Genomic DNA, 15,316 nt, shown 5'->3' with positions numbered 1-15,316 from the left:
GCTCTGGAATTTGATTTGTGCAGGTGTGTGTCATAAAACCCCTCTACTCCTTTTCCCTGAAAGTTAATGTTATTGTATAACATTAATGTTAATTATATTTCACAACAGTGTCACAATTTCTTTTAATGTTAGTGAAGGCTGGTTTTACTCTGGCTTTATTTAGACTCAACTATAAAGTGAAAGTACCAAAAACGCGCATATGTGCGCAGTGGGGGGTGTAGTGGTCATCTCTTACTTCACTCGGTTAAAAACATGTTAGCCTATGACGTTACAAGTCGCGGTGGATATTTTACAAGCACAGACCAAGTAAAGCAGCATTGAAAACACAGGGTGCAGATGTTGGTTTTGGTTGTTCGATAGGCTGTGTCATTAGCAAGCGGCTCACCTTTTGCTGTGATAACGGATCGCGGGTAGAAAAATATAGAGTTCTGTGTCTTTAAGTTTTATTTTTCTTGCTGGCGGGGGGGGGGGGTTACAATCACGATGATTGCTCGAAGTCATGCCGTCCAACAGCCCAACCCTACCTCCTCCAGAAGTGAAAGGTAAGATAGAGAATAATGGCTTATAAAATCCCCTTGGGCCGTGACAGTAAAGGAATGCTGCTGAGGATGTCACTAATGGAAGGGGACGCTCTGACCTGAGTGACCCTGGCCACTTGACCCTCACTGAAGTCTCTCCAGCCTGAGTCAGACAGGCATGAAGCACTACCTTTTCTCCAGCTACTCTTTTTCACAAAGCACAGTGCGAATCAATACCAATACCATCATGCAATGCATGTGTCCCTCCAGTGCATGGACATTGTTCTGTAGCCTTCTATAATTTGTCTTGTCAAACAGAAAAACACCTTTCTCCAATGTCCTTCGAGAATGAATGTCCATGAATTCATAAAAAACTTTAGATCTTGCCTCACAAATAGGGCTGGGTGATAAAACGATACAATACAAAACAATAATTATTGCGATATAATTTTCCTTGATAGAAACATCAAAAATGTTTAATAATTAATTTGAATAATGAATCAGCACTTAATTTTTCTATTAAGACATTTATTTTGTTGACAAGAAAGTACTGATAAATGATTTTAAATGATTTTTTATTATATTTGTTGACAAATTATTTTAACATTAAAGTTTTGATTGTTCTACCTCAGATTGGTGAAATGATCCACTGTTTGGCAAGAGTTTCAAGAGTCATGTTCATAAACAACAGTTTAACCATCTGGTTTCTTCAGTTTACACTCAGGAGCAAAAATCTGCCTTTTAACTTGAAAGAAATAATCTGACATTTATCGTGATAATTATTATATAATTATAGCCATTTCTGGTCATATCGCCCAGCCCTACTTAAAATAATCTCAATGACACTTTTTCTACAGTGGGAATGAGTTGGTATCTTATCAGCCAAACTGATAAAGTTACGCCAACAAAACAGGCCTCAGGTGTAGCCCGCAGCTAGCTCAATGACTCCAAGGCAACATTACACTTCCTAATTTAGTAAATTGCAATCAAAAACTCAAAACATATTAGAAAGAGAGAGAAGAGAAACACACGGTTAGACACAAATCCATTTTTAAAGCACAGAATGCCTTAGTGCTGAATGTTAAAAATTTGTCCTAGATCATTTTCATTTAGTCACTCACGTGCCCATAATATATGGAAAGCCTTAGTAAGGCATGTGGTGACTGAGCCATAACCCTGAAAATACATTAAAAACCAAGTAAAGACAGCCAAGGTTCAAAGGTTTAGTGTACTTTGCTTTTTTGAAAATGTTAGAACAAATGAGCACAGAGCCAGGCTGAGGGAGGACTGAGGTTAAAACCTACTTCAGTAAATAGCATTCAGGCAGGCGGGCCAACGGTGGCTGAGGCACGTTCCAGATGTTAGTAGTACTGGGCGTGGATGCTAAGCAACTAGCTATTTTTAGCCACAGAGCACAGGAAGGAAATGAAAGGAGCAGGAGTTCAGTGTGCACGGGATTCAGAGCAGCAGAGAGGGTAATCAAACACTGCCGACCAATGGCAATCACGCCGTCCTGACACAATGGTGGCTCGCCTGCCGCTGGCTTAGTGTTATCACAACATACTTGCACTGAGAGTGGGTGTGAGATGAATGAGTTGAGAGAGGAGGACAGTGAGAAAAGGGAAGAGATGGATGGGGGAAGTGAGCTGGAAAGAAAAGCAGCAGAAAAGGGAGCAGTTGGTGCAAATTAAATCAGGGGATTGGTGTTTCTTTCACATAGCATCTCCATCTGTTTCAAGGTGTGTTTGGTGTATTCGATATTAAGTAAACCAATTATAGACTGTGGTGCAGACCAAATTTCTGAAATAGATTACAAAACAAAAAAATAATATCTGATTTCATCCCAAGAACATGCAGTCACTCACTTATGGAAGCAAAAGCAAAGACTGACACTACAATTTCTCCGTTCCAAGGAGGAAAACTTAGCGGTAAAGTGGAAGAGTTCACAAATGCATACAAGTCTTCATCGCGGGTTTGCTAGAAAATCTGCCCTCTGTCACCTGAACCACCTGCCAAGTGAGAGCTGTTTCAGATAAACAACAACCTCACACTGAGGGACCAATTTCCATTCAAATGCAGCGCACAAATAAAATCCATTCACCTTGACACTGTACTATCGAGTCAATGAGCATCACTTGGATGGCTCCGACACTTCACAAGACAGTCATTCGCGGGGCCAAGGCTGTTTAGATGAGATAGAAACTGATGCACGCAACACTGTCTGCATTTCAAATAAATGACGCTCTCCCCTTTAATGAAGACGGCAAATCTGTCAGAAAGCTTCCTTCCTTCTCTCCAGTCACACACGGAACATTACCAAACTGTTGATAGATGGTTAACAGGTGCAGGCTAATTATGCTAATCATGGCAACAGCCAAATAAACTGATTGCCATGTTCATTTAAATGACAGCAATGTTCCTTTGGTGGCTAATTAAAATAGGTTGTGAGAAAGGAAACGAGGCGGCTGGGTTCGGATGGAGGGAGGTGTTTAAATAAAAGCGTCCTCTGGGGTCTACTGTAATAAGCTGTATTTCATTGGTTTAATGATGTCATAATGAAATTCTGATGGGGGATGGGTTAGGGTGCATAGTCGAGAAGTGTGGCGATATGTGCGTGAAACCATACAACTACGGTCCCCCTCCCCTAGCTCATGTTGTGTGTGGGGTATGGTATTCCTCGTTGAAATGAGGTATGCAGTGGAAATAAAAGTCAGTAGAGGATATCAAGCAGGGTATGTGCTCCGTCTGTTTTAATACTAGCCCCACTGGAAAGGGCAGGGGAAGGTTTTGAAGGGGCAATTACTTTTTCAGCATTGGGCCCAGTTGGCCCCTGTCTCCATCTGCATGTGACCCGGGAGACGGCATCATTAGAGGCAGAGATGGCGATCAGAGGCCATGGGGGATGAACTCTGGGGCCCCTCACAGCCACTGTGGTTAGGGGCTGATTAATGTGTATAGAGGCAGCTGCTATCAAAACCCTCCCTCTTTCCCGGCCCCTCTCCCCAAAGTCCACTTTTTGAATTCCACTGCAAAAGACGAGATTAAAAATTAACGGTTTAGGCTCTATTTTTGCAAACACCCCATTTGTTTTCAAAAAGGAGTGCCACCAGGGACATCCACGTAGTCTTTCACTAAGAAATCTCTCCTCCTTCTCCTTTTTTTCCTCTTTCTTTGTCCTCTTCCTCAAAGAGGTAAAGCATTTGAAGAAAATTGGCTGCGAGACCATATCTTGTGGTGTTCACACTTCGCCCAATAATGGGGGCAAACTGGACATGTGCACATGGTGAATAATTGCTGTGTTGTTTCATTTCTAAATTGTTTAAACCATTGCTGTGGCAACATTTTCTCCAGAAGATTTGGTATTCCCATTGCAATGCAAGAGGAGAGAACCTTCGGATGCACTCAAGCGAAAACTGTCAGCTGATGTGCCTTTGGAGGGATGGATCATACAAGTGGCATCTACTATGAGGGTTCTCAGGCTGGGTGCATCCTTTCATCAAAATTTGCACAAGCCCCAAAGCTGTTTCACTCCAAAACGTCTAAATCCCTTTGGCAAGCATTTCCATTTTTTGTGTAGGTGAAAACAAAGGATAAAAGAATGATATGGAATGAAGACAAGAATGATACCATACTATTATTTATACGAGTTAGAATTTCCTTTGTTTGCTATCGGATGAGCACACAAAGAAACATTTTTGTCCAGATAACAAAAGAGGAAAAAGCACACACCAGTGATGAACTGGAAAAAAGGAGGAATGCAGGAATAAAACATTCCCCTTTTCTCTTCCGTTTATGAGGTATTCTCCCTATTTAAATGTATGCCACATTAGTAGGGATCTACTCAATTCAATATATTATAATGTGATGTTTGGCCTTAATGGAAAATCAATGGTGAGACAAGCCCGCCACCGCTGAGACCATACAAAAGCAATTTCCAAATTGACATATGGAGGGCCAATGTGATTGATTCTGACTGCTGTTGGATTTTAATACCATTCAGTACGAGCTCATTGACTCTCAGACATCGTCTTGTGGTTTATCTGCAAACTGCCAAATGAGTCCTTGTCTCCTTTTTCTTCTCTCATCTTTTCCATCTCCGTCTTTGTTTGGCCTCCTCTTCTCATTCCAAAGCAGGGAGAGTGGATGTGTTGAATTGGATATATGTTAGATAAACGGGCAGATGACTCTCCGCATATGCATCCTCTTTGTAATCAATCAGAGCGAGGATGTAATACAGTTTATTCAGATCTCACCTCTACAGAGTAATTCCTTCCGCTGGAGTATAAATCCTACATGTTCCTTCAATTAGCGGAAGACCTACAGTATTAACATTCCCACTTCACCAGTCCTGACACAATAGCATCAGCTATCGTCATCAATTGAATGACTTCATACTGTCCCTGCTGCTTCTTTTAACAGTCAATTTGCCTAGCCCCGTCCCCATGTTCACTCACATGAAAAGAAAATATGTCATAACCCGGTGACCCCCTTTTCCAGTTTTCTATACCAATAAGTTCATATGTTCGTTTACACTACCTAATTTAATTTCCTTTCTGACATGTACAACCACAAACTTTAAACTAAACCAAACTAATTCCATCCATCTATACATCCATTTTCTATCAGTTATCAGGGTCTGGGTCATAGAGGCAGCAGGCTGAGCGAAGCACCTAATTGTGCTTATCTACAGCCATAACCACCGGCTCCTCACTGGGGAATCCTGAGACATTCCCAGGCCAGGTGGGTTATGCAATCCTTCCTCAGTTTCCTGGGTCAAAGTCAAAGACAGTATATTACACACAGCCACCCCGCAGATTTGAATGGAGAGCAGTGAAGCCAGTTTAGGACCAATACAATACTACTAGGGCGCTACTTCCTGTTGGCACCAGCGTCTACTGTGCATGATCGCGCAGCATAGCGGTGGTTTAATGACATAAAGCAAGAGCAGAAACACTGTAATTCTGGTAGCCGCATAGTGCGCCAACAAAAAGTTTATCTCAGTGTTTTTTTTGTGACTTGGATCATGATTTTTTTATCAGCCCACCTACAAGGTTCGCCTGCCGAACACCAACGCAGCGTCACTGATGGCTGAATAGTTTTTTTAGATTCACATAGAGTTTATAATCTAAGCATTACGGTTACATCTTTCATGTGTCACAGGATGTCGCAGGGTTTTGACGTCATTTTTGGGCCTACATGAAACCTTCCAGGCTTTGATCGGCTTCACTATTCCAACTGTGGCTTACCCCCTTGGTCACAGTCAACTAGGAAACATGCCCAGACCATCTCCAAAGGAAGGCATCCACGAGGCATCCCAATCAGATGCTGAACCACTTTTCAATGAATAAGAGCAGCACTGCTCCAAAAATGCCCACTCATACTCCATGCCCCTAACCTCCCCAAGATGAAGAAAAAAAAAAGACCTTGTGGCCAGTAGCCTTATGACTACCAATTTAATAAAAACAAAAATCTACTTGAATATCCCATAAAAAAACTCTCCATGGAGCTAATATGACGTGCGAGTGAGTCACTCACCTTTACTGCTCATACAGCCAACATACACACACATCCACACTGTATTCTAACAGCAGACTGTTAGAAAGCAGAGTCAAGTTTAACTCTAGTTGCTCAGTGACATGAGATGAGATTGCTGACCCTGAAGTGTTACACCAAAAGCTCATCTGGGCTCTTTGCTCCATATTGCAGTTAATGTAACTGACAGATCTGACTTTGAACTAGCTTAAAAACCCAAGCAAATCACATGGGCAGGCTGTGCTATACTGTAGATGCTCAAATAACTTTGCACTCACATATGCCTGAACTGTTCCACCACACATACACGCGTGATGTTAGCTCAAAACGTCATATATTGTGTAAAATTAAGAAAATGGTATGTTTTATTTGACAACCATATACTTCACGGACAAAAAAAGACTATAAAACTATAGTAACCAGTATATCGGCCCATCTAAAAACACCATAAAACACACCTTAGGTTTTCATCTGACAACAGAAGGACGTAGCTCCTGCTGTAAGCGATATTATCAGTAATGCAAGCAGCATCATGTCTCTAAGCGCCCACTGTAGTTAGAATATAGCCTATGGGCAACACCATTTTTGAGCTCATCACAGTGTCAGCTCAAGTGCAGACCGTTTCGGAGGCTGGAAAGTAGGGCATTCATTCGTATGTCTAATGCTTTAACTCACCTTGCCAAAATCCCTGACGTCAAAGAGGTCAAAAGGGTCAAACAGCTCACTGTTGCGCAGGCCAAACTTGTCATGGCACACCTTGAGAAACGTCCGGATGTTCTTCAAACACAGGAACTACAAAAAAATAAAGGGAAAGAGGGAAGACAAAAACACATCAATGCACGCTCAAACTGAATCTTGCATACACACAATTCCAGACAGTGAACAACCACATGTCGGATCCATACCAGTTTCGTAACAGCACGATTAAACAAGCAGAATCTCTGCCCCCAGAAACATGTTCCACCAGTCTGTTTAATATCCCCTATCAATGCAACAGCAATTTTGTAAATATTTAATTTCCGGGTGGATGATTGGCAGGCTCTCCATTCCATCCTCTCTGACAGTGTATGCAGCAGAAATGAGCAGGCTGATTGCTGCTCCTGATGCTGCCTCTCTGATCCAGATAAGGACAGCCACAGATGAGCCTGTCTCCTAACATCAGAGCACGGACGCGGTATTCTCGGACGAGCTGCCCTTACACCTCACACTGAGAGGTCACAGGTCACAAACCAGACAAACTTCAACCACGTGTTCCATGGAAATGTGAGAAAAATACTGAAGCTGTGGCATTCAGAAGGCTTTTAATGAGTAACGCTGGTTTTGTATTTTATACTATAATACAAGATGATTCTTTAGTCTCTTTTAACCTCTTTGCAGCAGCAGATGAGTGGGATTTTTAATTCTGTATTTACTATTCTGTGTGAGAAATTCATAATAGTTGCAATCTACAAAGGTTAAAACAAATTTATCTTATCTGCAGTGTTTTAACCAGATCTAGTAGAGAGAACGTATGAACTAAAGCCTGACTGTTAAAATGGTCACGCCAATATATTGGCCAATATTAGCTTATTATTGCAGATTGTTATCGGCTTTTTGAAAACAATGGCTACTACACATTTATGGCAATAAAGCATATATGACAACTTGAGACTGTCTTTAAAGGAAATAGTGGAGTTCATAGGGACCCTGCAGCAGCAAGGATACTCATTATAAACCGCATTATAAAAACTCTATGGTCACAAAACACTGACGGTCCAAGTCCCTAAAATATGCCATCACACAGATAAAACTTGACGGCTGGAGAACAGGCCAATAACTGCACAGGAGTATTAATGATAAGAATAACTGCCTCCCATGTCCCAAATTAGTATGTGTGAAGAACACATTCCTTGCCATGTAAACCAAGATGCTGCTCAGATATGCCCTTTCATTTCTCTCCGTGTGAGCAATATAAACCGGTGACCATGGAAGCAGAATGTACACAGAATGACATTTGTGTGAAAAAGCCTATGTGGAACAAAATGCTTGATTGCCCATTCTACTAAAAGCTTTGACAATCATCCTTGTGTTGGCTGTTGGAAAAAAAAAATGAGCACAGCAACCAGCAGCCTTGCAAGTCACAGGTCACATTTAGTTAGTGTTACAACAGCATCAGTTGGTTTTCAGGTACAATAATATGCTGCAGAACATCCACTCACCAAAAGGTATTGAAAAGAGCACAATGTCCTCATTTAATCCTTACTACAGGTTGATGAGCCATAGTGTTTCCTGTTGCTAAAACTGACCATGTAAGACCACATCTGCATCAGCCTGCAGAACTAATTGGTTTTCAGGCTTTGGAAAAGCACTGCAAAACTCATCTCATTGTCACCACTTCAGTAATTTTTCTGATAAAAAGCACAATTTCATCTGATATGGTTTTCTGGTATTTTGTGGCATTTCAGTCGGCCTCTCCTGGCCACACCTGAGAGCCCTGCTGACTCATTCTCATTCATGTGTGCACATCTGCTCAGTCCCAGTGTCATGGGTGTGAACCCCATAACAGAGCCGCACTGGCCAGTGAAAAGAAACGCGATTGGTTGGCTAGCCGAAGTGACATTTGCAGTTCAGCAGCTAAGGTTATCGAGTCTGCAAATCCTCACATGCAGTGGGGGAAAAAAAATTGTATTTTCCCAGCCCAGATATAAAACAGTAACATTTGCTGGAGTGGTTTGGAGACGAGGGAGAGACTCTGCAGATATGGATCAGGAGGGGGAAGATGTGTCTGACATTCTAATGTATGTTTGGTGATAAGCGAGCCAGGGTAGGGGTAGGAAGAATTGCTATGATCCTGATGAAAAAAAACCACACCATTTCTTGTGGAGTGGAAAGTGGGAGCGCACCTGGGAATAAACAGGCTGCTGTCACCTCCTTAGGCTGAGGCTGCCCTTAGCACAATCCCTTTAGAATTACCTCACTGCGGTCTGCAATGCAGTCAAGGCTAGGCACAGATGTTCCTGTACATCTTACATACACAACACTCTCAGACACATAAACTATACCAAAAAGTCAACAATGCTGATGGAATTAGAATGTAATTTGTATCCACATATATACGTGAACATTAAGACTGAAACGATTCATCAGTTAAATCGAAATGATTCATCAATTAAATCGCTTAATAAAATGCTTTGTTTAATCCATATAACTATACAGAACAGTGTTTCACAAGTACATTTATTACTGTCGCACATCACGCTTATGCTGTGAACACGACGTGAGAGCTGTTTGCAGAGTGGAGGAAGAGAGAGAAAATAGCGAGGGACAAAGAAGAAAGTGCCCAAAGTATGGGATTACTTCAAGCTAAAGAAAACGCAACACATTCTCAGTTACCGTCCGTCCACCGTAAAATGAAACTTATGTTGCCTCGGCAACAACATGACGGCAACTTATCAGAAAGCACCGTTATTCTGCCAGCGGACCACAGACAAGGTAACAGTAACAACAACTTTAACGTTAACTGAAATCATGATTGATTGTTGAGTTGAAGGCTAGCCAAAGTAAGCCGCAGGCCTCAGCTGAAAATGTCCACACGTGCGTTTGTTGTTCTCTTTTTGGGCCGTGAGTTGTAACCTCACAGTCATGAGTTAACTGGGTGTCGGGGAGCTGCACCTTTTTACTCCCCTCCAGCTCTCTCTGTAGCTCAGACAATCCCTGCTACCTGCGTGTGCTAATCCATCCTTTACCCATATTCCTTGTCTTTATAATCACCATCTTTATAATAACAAACAACAGCTGCTTCGCGTGCAGGATCACTCATTTCCCGTTTCACATTTCCCGTGTGTTTTGACAAAATGTGGTTTGGAAACCTGCGCCGGGTGACACAGCTGCTGTCAGCTCGTGTAGTGTGTGACCCCCTGTCACCGATCAGTCACGTAGTGTGAACGCCACAACGACTTCAAGACGGCACTGCCATCGGCCGACGCTGAAAGTCGTGTAGTCTGCATGAGCCTTTAGTATAACTTGTATAGCACTCGGGTGATGTTTGTGTTGGTAAAGCGGCTGTCTGGTTGTTGGTCTGATGTTTGCTGTATGACACACTATGAATTTCCGAAAAGACTAATAAATATCTATCACCTATAAACATGCACAGCTGATCCCGTTACCGGGGGTGATTGCTGTTTCAAGCAACAAGAAAGAAGCCAACTCCCACATATGGTTTTACGACTAAAACATTGCAATAAAAGTTGATTGCGAATGACGACAGTGTGCAGGTGTCTGTGTTCCCTTTTGGCAAATACATTATTGGTTCACTGTTTGCGCACCTGTCGCCTAAGACTCCTTCAAGGCTGCAAAACAATCTTTTTTTCTTCACCTGTGCGATGCAACAAACATTTGCAGAACAGAGGTGGAAATACATGCCAAATGCTTTGTATAAAGACAAAAAAAACATGTACAAATGTTTAGAAATTGCTTCCAGCGCTTGCCATTTGATGACACAATTGTGTCAAGCCCACTACTCAGATTCACTTAAAGCATTGACTGGCTACTAAAATTGTGCTTCTCAGGGCTTTCAGTCCCAACAGCAAGTGCAGCATTACTCACATCCAAACTTCACAGTAAATGAGTACTAACTCTTTTTACAAACTATAAAAGATCCATTTAGGGTGTGGAAAGAGGAAAAGAGAAGGTTGGGAGGAGACAGAAAGTGAATTAGGAAAAGGGAGGGAGATATGAGAGAGATAAAGAGAAAAAGATGGAGACACTGCCTATAGGTGATCTCAGCTGTAGTACGGCAGTAGACTTTTTACACGGTGGCTTGTGTGCTCCGTTGGAGCGACAGCTCTGATTTTCACTTCTCAGTCAAGAGCAAACAACTCTTAAAAGAGACAGACTTGTTGTCAGGAAGGGGGGGAGAGGAGAGAGTGCAGAGAGGGAAGGATGCAGGAGGGAGAAGAACAGCAAAGAGGAAAGAGTCAGGTAACAAAGACCCGTCACATCCCTGACAAGCCCTTCTACCATATCACTACGCTACATCACACAGAGAATAATGCATTGATCCTGTGGGAGGGTGGCCCTTATCTGCACACACTCCTACACGCTCATATCTGAGGAGATACAAATTAGAGCTTCCTCATAATACCTGAACAACAGCAAACTGAAGAAATGGCATGGAGGAAAAGTGCGGGAATATGGATGATCCGGGATGGAGAGGAGGAGGAGGAGGGAGAGGGAAAGGCAGGTTGTTTTGCCAAAACTGAAGCTCTTTGGTGTCAGGGAAGTGGGGGATTAAGGAGGGGAAAGCCAAGTAAAAACCCATGGGGGAGAAACTGCAAAAGAGGAGGAAGCTGCAGGTAAGGCTGAGAAACTAGAGGAGCTGGGTTGCAAAATGGCAAGGATCAGAACATGTTGCTGGATCAAATATCTGCTATTGATTCATGGACATGATGCAAATTAAAAAATATAAAAAATTTAAAAAGCACACAGCATAAACATAAAGAAAGCAGCAGGTTCAGAAGCAAAGAAAAGCACAAAGATGTATTTTTTATCCTTATCCAGGTGGACAAAACTCAATTAGCTGCATCACTGATTCCTGACGCATTCCTGGTATGTCTAACCCTGCGACCACTAGATAAATCACAGGACAAACAAAGAAATCCACAAAGCTGGTCAAACAAAACAAAACAGTGAGTCCATGCACAATCACAAGTCCTAAGGGTTTGCAGATAAAATGCAGATACACATCTTGTACTTGGCTCAGGCTCATCTTATCCAAAAAAGGAATAGTACTTTCATTATCAAAGGAAATAAGGTGTTATTTTTATTTTAATAAAACACATGCAATCCTCAAAATAAAAGGGCATATTTTTTGTCAATTCCAGAGCCATTCTCTCAGTTCCAGGAGAAACATAATGCCACCCTTACCGGTGCTTTTTGAAGAAGAGAAAATAATTAACAGATACAAGTGTACATCAATCTGACTTTGTTCTTCATAACCAAAGACCATTTGAGATTTTTTGGTCCATAGAAAAGGTCCATTTCCTGCATAATTCCAGGCTCATAATAAGGAAGGCCTCTTCAGCTCCAGCAGACCAAATCAGTGAAGAGCAGTCTACTGCACAGGATTCCTGAGAGAGTAAACATTCTTTGCTTGGAAAACGTTGCTTTCTATCTACCTTTCCTCCTTGTAGGTGCTAGAAAGGATTCAATAAAAATGATAATTTGGGGAATATAAAACAATGAGAGGAAAACATTAAGGTCTTGCACTTCGTAACTGTGGGGAGGGGAGGAGAGGAGAGGAGAGGAGGGGAGTGGAGGATTTATAACCAGACTGGGGTGAGTCAGACAGATGATCAGATACGCAGACAGCCAGTCAGAGAATTGGAGTCAATGAAAGAGACTGATGCCTGTCTGGGAACTGTGAGCCAGCCTAATACTCATTCACTCTCTCTCTGTCTCACACACACACACACACACACACACACACACAATCTCCTCATGTTGTGTCTAGGGCAGTGAACAACAGGAAGGGAGCCCTCAGCAGGTGAGAAAGCAGCAACAACAAACTCACGTGGGCACAAGAAAAGGCTGGCTGAGCTGTTTCCGACACTATACACACATATTCCTACACAGAAGTACACGTACACACACGCGCGTGCACATGTACACACAAATGCCAGATAGCGGTGATGATGGATCTCATAAACTTCAGGTCTGGTTAATGATCCCACAGCCATGGTGTTGATTACTTTCTGGTAAGGAGAGATTTACGCCTGGCAGTGATCAGTACTCAACCTTTCCAAATAAACCTCATCCAAATGCTTGCCTCTAAAGTGCAGCAAATGTCCGTTATACTAGCCTGGTAATATCTAATTCAGTCTGAAAATCTTACATTGAATGTCCGAAGTCAACTCAACAGTCTAATGGTCAGAAATAGTCCAGGTGGGTGTTAAAATGGTGGACTGACAGAGATAAAGCTTAGCTAATAGGGATGATAATATATTCCTTGTTGTCTTTGTCAGGGTACATGTACACATTATGTGAATACTGATGAAGAGTCAAGTTATAATCTTTGCAAGCAAGTAAGCAACAGGTTTAACCAATCACAAATTTGATGGATAAAACAGTCAATTCCTGTCTGTATCTTTTCCATTTTAAACATGCAAACTAATTCAAACCAGATATTTTTCAAGAGCAGACTTCCTCCTTCGTGATCTTTGAATTCTGTTATTTGAAACCAATATCTGCTTTGATGAATAGTTTAAACCAACAAATGGTTCCTCTGACTTTCCAGAGCAACTAGCTTGCAATGTTTGGACAAAGAAAAGATTGTAAGCAATTTAGAACGAGTTGCTGTGTTGAATATAACTAGGAGTTTAAAAGCTTAAACTAAAAAACTGAAACAATTATAATTTGGAAGTGTAGGCCCATGAGCGACCCTCTGGTTAGAAAATGTTTAGGTGGCATGTGCCGGGTGACACCCAGAGGGGATTAATGAGAGCTTGGGCTCATCTGCCCCACTTCCAGGTCATCCAGATGTTAAAGTCGGTGAGGAGCAAGGCCGTGCTCCTGCAAATTAGAGAAGAGTGCAGTGCATGAATAATGCATTGCAATAGTATGCAAATGTGTTAATCTTATCCTATTACCTCTGAAAGCCTGTAAGCAGGCATGGATTGACCACAGTTTTAAATAGCGTACAATCCTCGGCAGACAAGGCAGAACTGCTTAGTTAGTGTGGCCCATGCGGTTCGTGTTGAAATATGGAAGTTAAATAGGCTAAGTACGGTTTTTAGTGAGGTTAATCTCCATTACAAAAGAAGATAATTCAGCTCAGAGCCTAGACTCTGGAGGGAGAAAGTCACCGCGATTGTAGAGCATGACTACATAATTAAATCAAGTCCACCTTCACCTTTCCACTGGCTACTCATAAAGACACAAGCATATACTCTAATTGCATGTAGGGCATGCCCAAGATAAGAGGCACACAGCATGAGGGAGAAAGCATTAGCTGAACTACTCTAACATGCCATGGGTAACATGCCCGCCACATGGACACATATTAGGTCATTCGTGAGAATAGAGAAGCAGTGAACCTGAAGCTAACTAAAAAGGAGACTCCTTCCTGGGAGAGAAAGGCTTTTGTGTCGGGGAGAGTGAAACGCAATAGTGAAAAGAAAGAGAAGCGATATGTCTTCAAGGTACTTCTCTTTCCTCTCTCTACTGAGGAGGAAACAACCACAGCTAGCAAAAAAAACAATCGGCTCTCATGGATAATGGAGATCAAGAGGAGAAGGGGATAGTTTTTCAACTTGTGGGGGTGCTTGTGGTTGGGACTAGCCAGGAGTGCTAGGTAGTTTAATATATTTACAGCTTATGTCTCTTGTTTCATTCCGTTTTGAGCGAGTTCAAATGGATGGCTATATGGATGGCAATGTCCACTTTGGTCCACAATGAAATATCCCTACAGGTATTGGATCGATTGGCAAAGAATATCATGGTCCCCAGAGGATGAATCCTGATGACTTTGGTGATTCCTTGACTGAAATATCTCGACTGAAATGTCTTCACATTCAATTTATTTAAGCAACAATATTGATAACCAATTCATCATTTAAGTCATTAATCAATGAGGAAAACAATCATTAGTTGCCACCCTACACCCATTTATTTCTCCCATAAGATGAATTGTAATTACTTTGGGGATCCTGCAAACTAATCACATTCCCATTAGCCTCAGCACTACCTTATTTTAACCTGGTAAACTATGTACCTGCTAAAATCAGCATGTTAGCATAGTCCATGTGAGCATTTCAGCAGCAGATGAGAATTAAGCTCAAAGCACCACCAACGTACAGCCTCACAGAGTTACTAGTGTGGGCGTAGACTCTTGGTCTTGTTTGTTAAGCAATTACTAAGTCAGATTTCTCCAGAATTTGGAAAATGTTTCTGAATGAAAGGTAGAAATTACTGATTTAGTCTGACCTCCTATCCTGCATGCAGGGGACTTTGACAGGCCATTCTGAATATCTCACCATATAACAATATATCATATCAATACTGGGCGAAAGTATGGTTTTCATTCATTTGGGAGCACCTCAAAGACCCAACTAGTCCTCAAAATAGGCAACAAAGAATTAGAATTTGCTAGCTTTGGGTTTTCATAAATACCTTGTTAAAGTTAGGAGACCTTCGTTGTCATGGTTGCAACAATAGCCACTTGGTTAAGGTTAGCAATCGTAAAAAAAAAGTTGTTTAAGTGCTTTCTCCTTTCAGGCCTATGTCATCAA

At 41.9% G+C, this 15,316-nt stretch overlaps 1 protein-coding gene across 4 annotated transcripts in view; it reads right to left on the bottom strand.

The window, feature by feature from the left end:
- vav2 (vav 2 guanine nucleotide exchange factor) overlaps positions 1–15,316 on the bottom strand; it is a 201,936-nt gene that overhangs the window by 140,089 nt on the left and 46,531 nt on the right. For all 4 annotated transcript variants that reach the window (XM_046066304.1, XM_046066306.1, XM_046066305.1 and 1 more), the window contains exon 2: positions 6,726–6,842. In XM_046066304.1, coding sequence (XP_045922260.1) covers positions 6,726–6,842 — 117 coding nt within the window. The remainder of the gene's footprint in view (positions 1–6,725; positions 6,843–15,316) is intronic.

This window comes from Micropterus dolomieu, linkage group LG13 (genome assembly GCF_021292245.1).
Source record: "Micropterus dolomieu isolate WLL.071019.BEF.003 ecotype Adirondacks linkage group LG13, ASM2129224v1, whole genome shotgun sequence".
Lineage (NCBI taxonomy): Eukaryota > Metazoa > Chordata > Actinopteri > Centrarchiformes > Centrarchidae > Micropterus > Micropterus dolomieu.
This window is presented reverse-complemented; position numbering and strand designations above follow the sequence as displayed.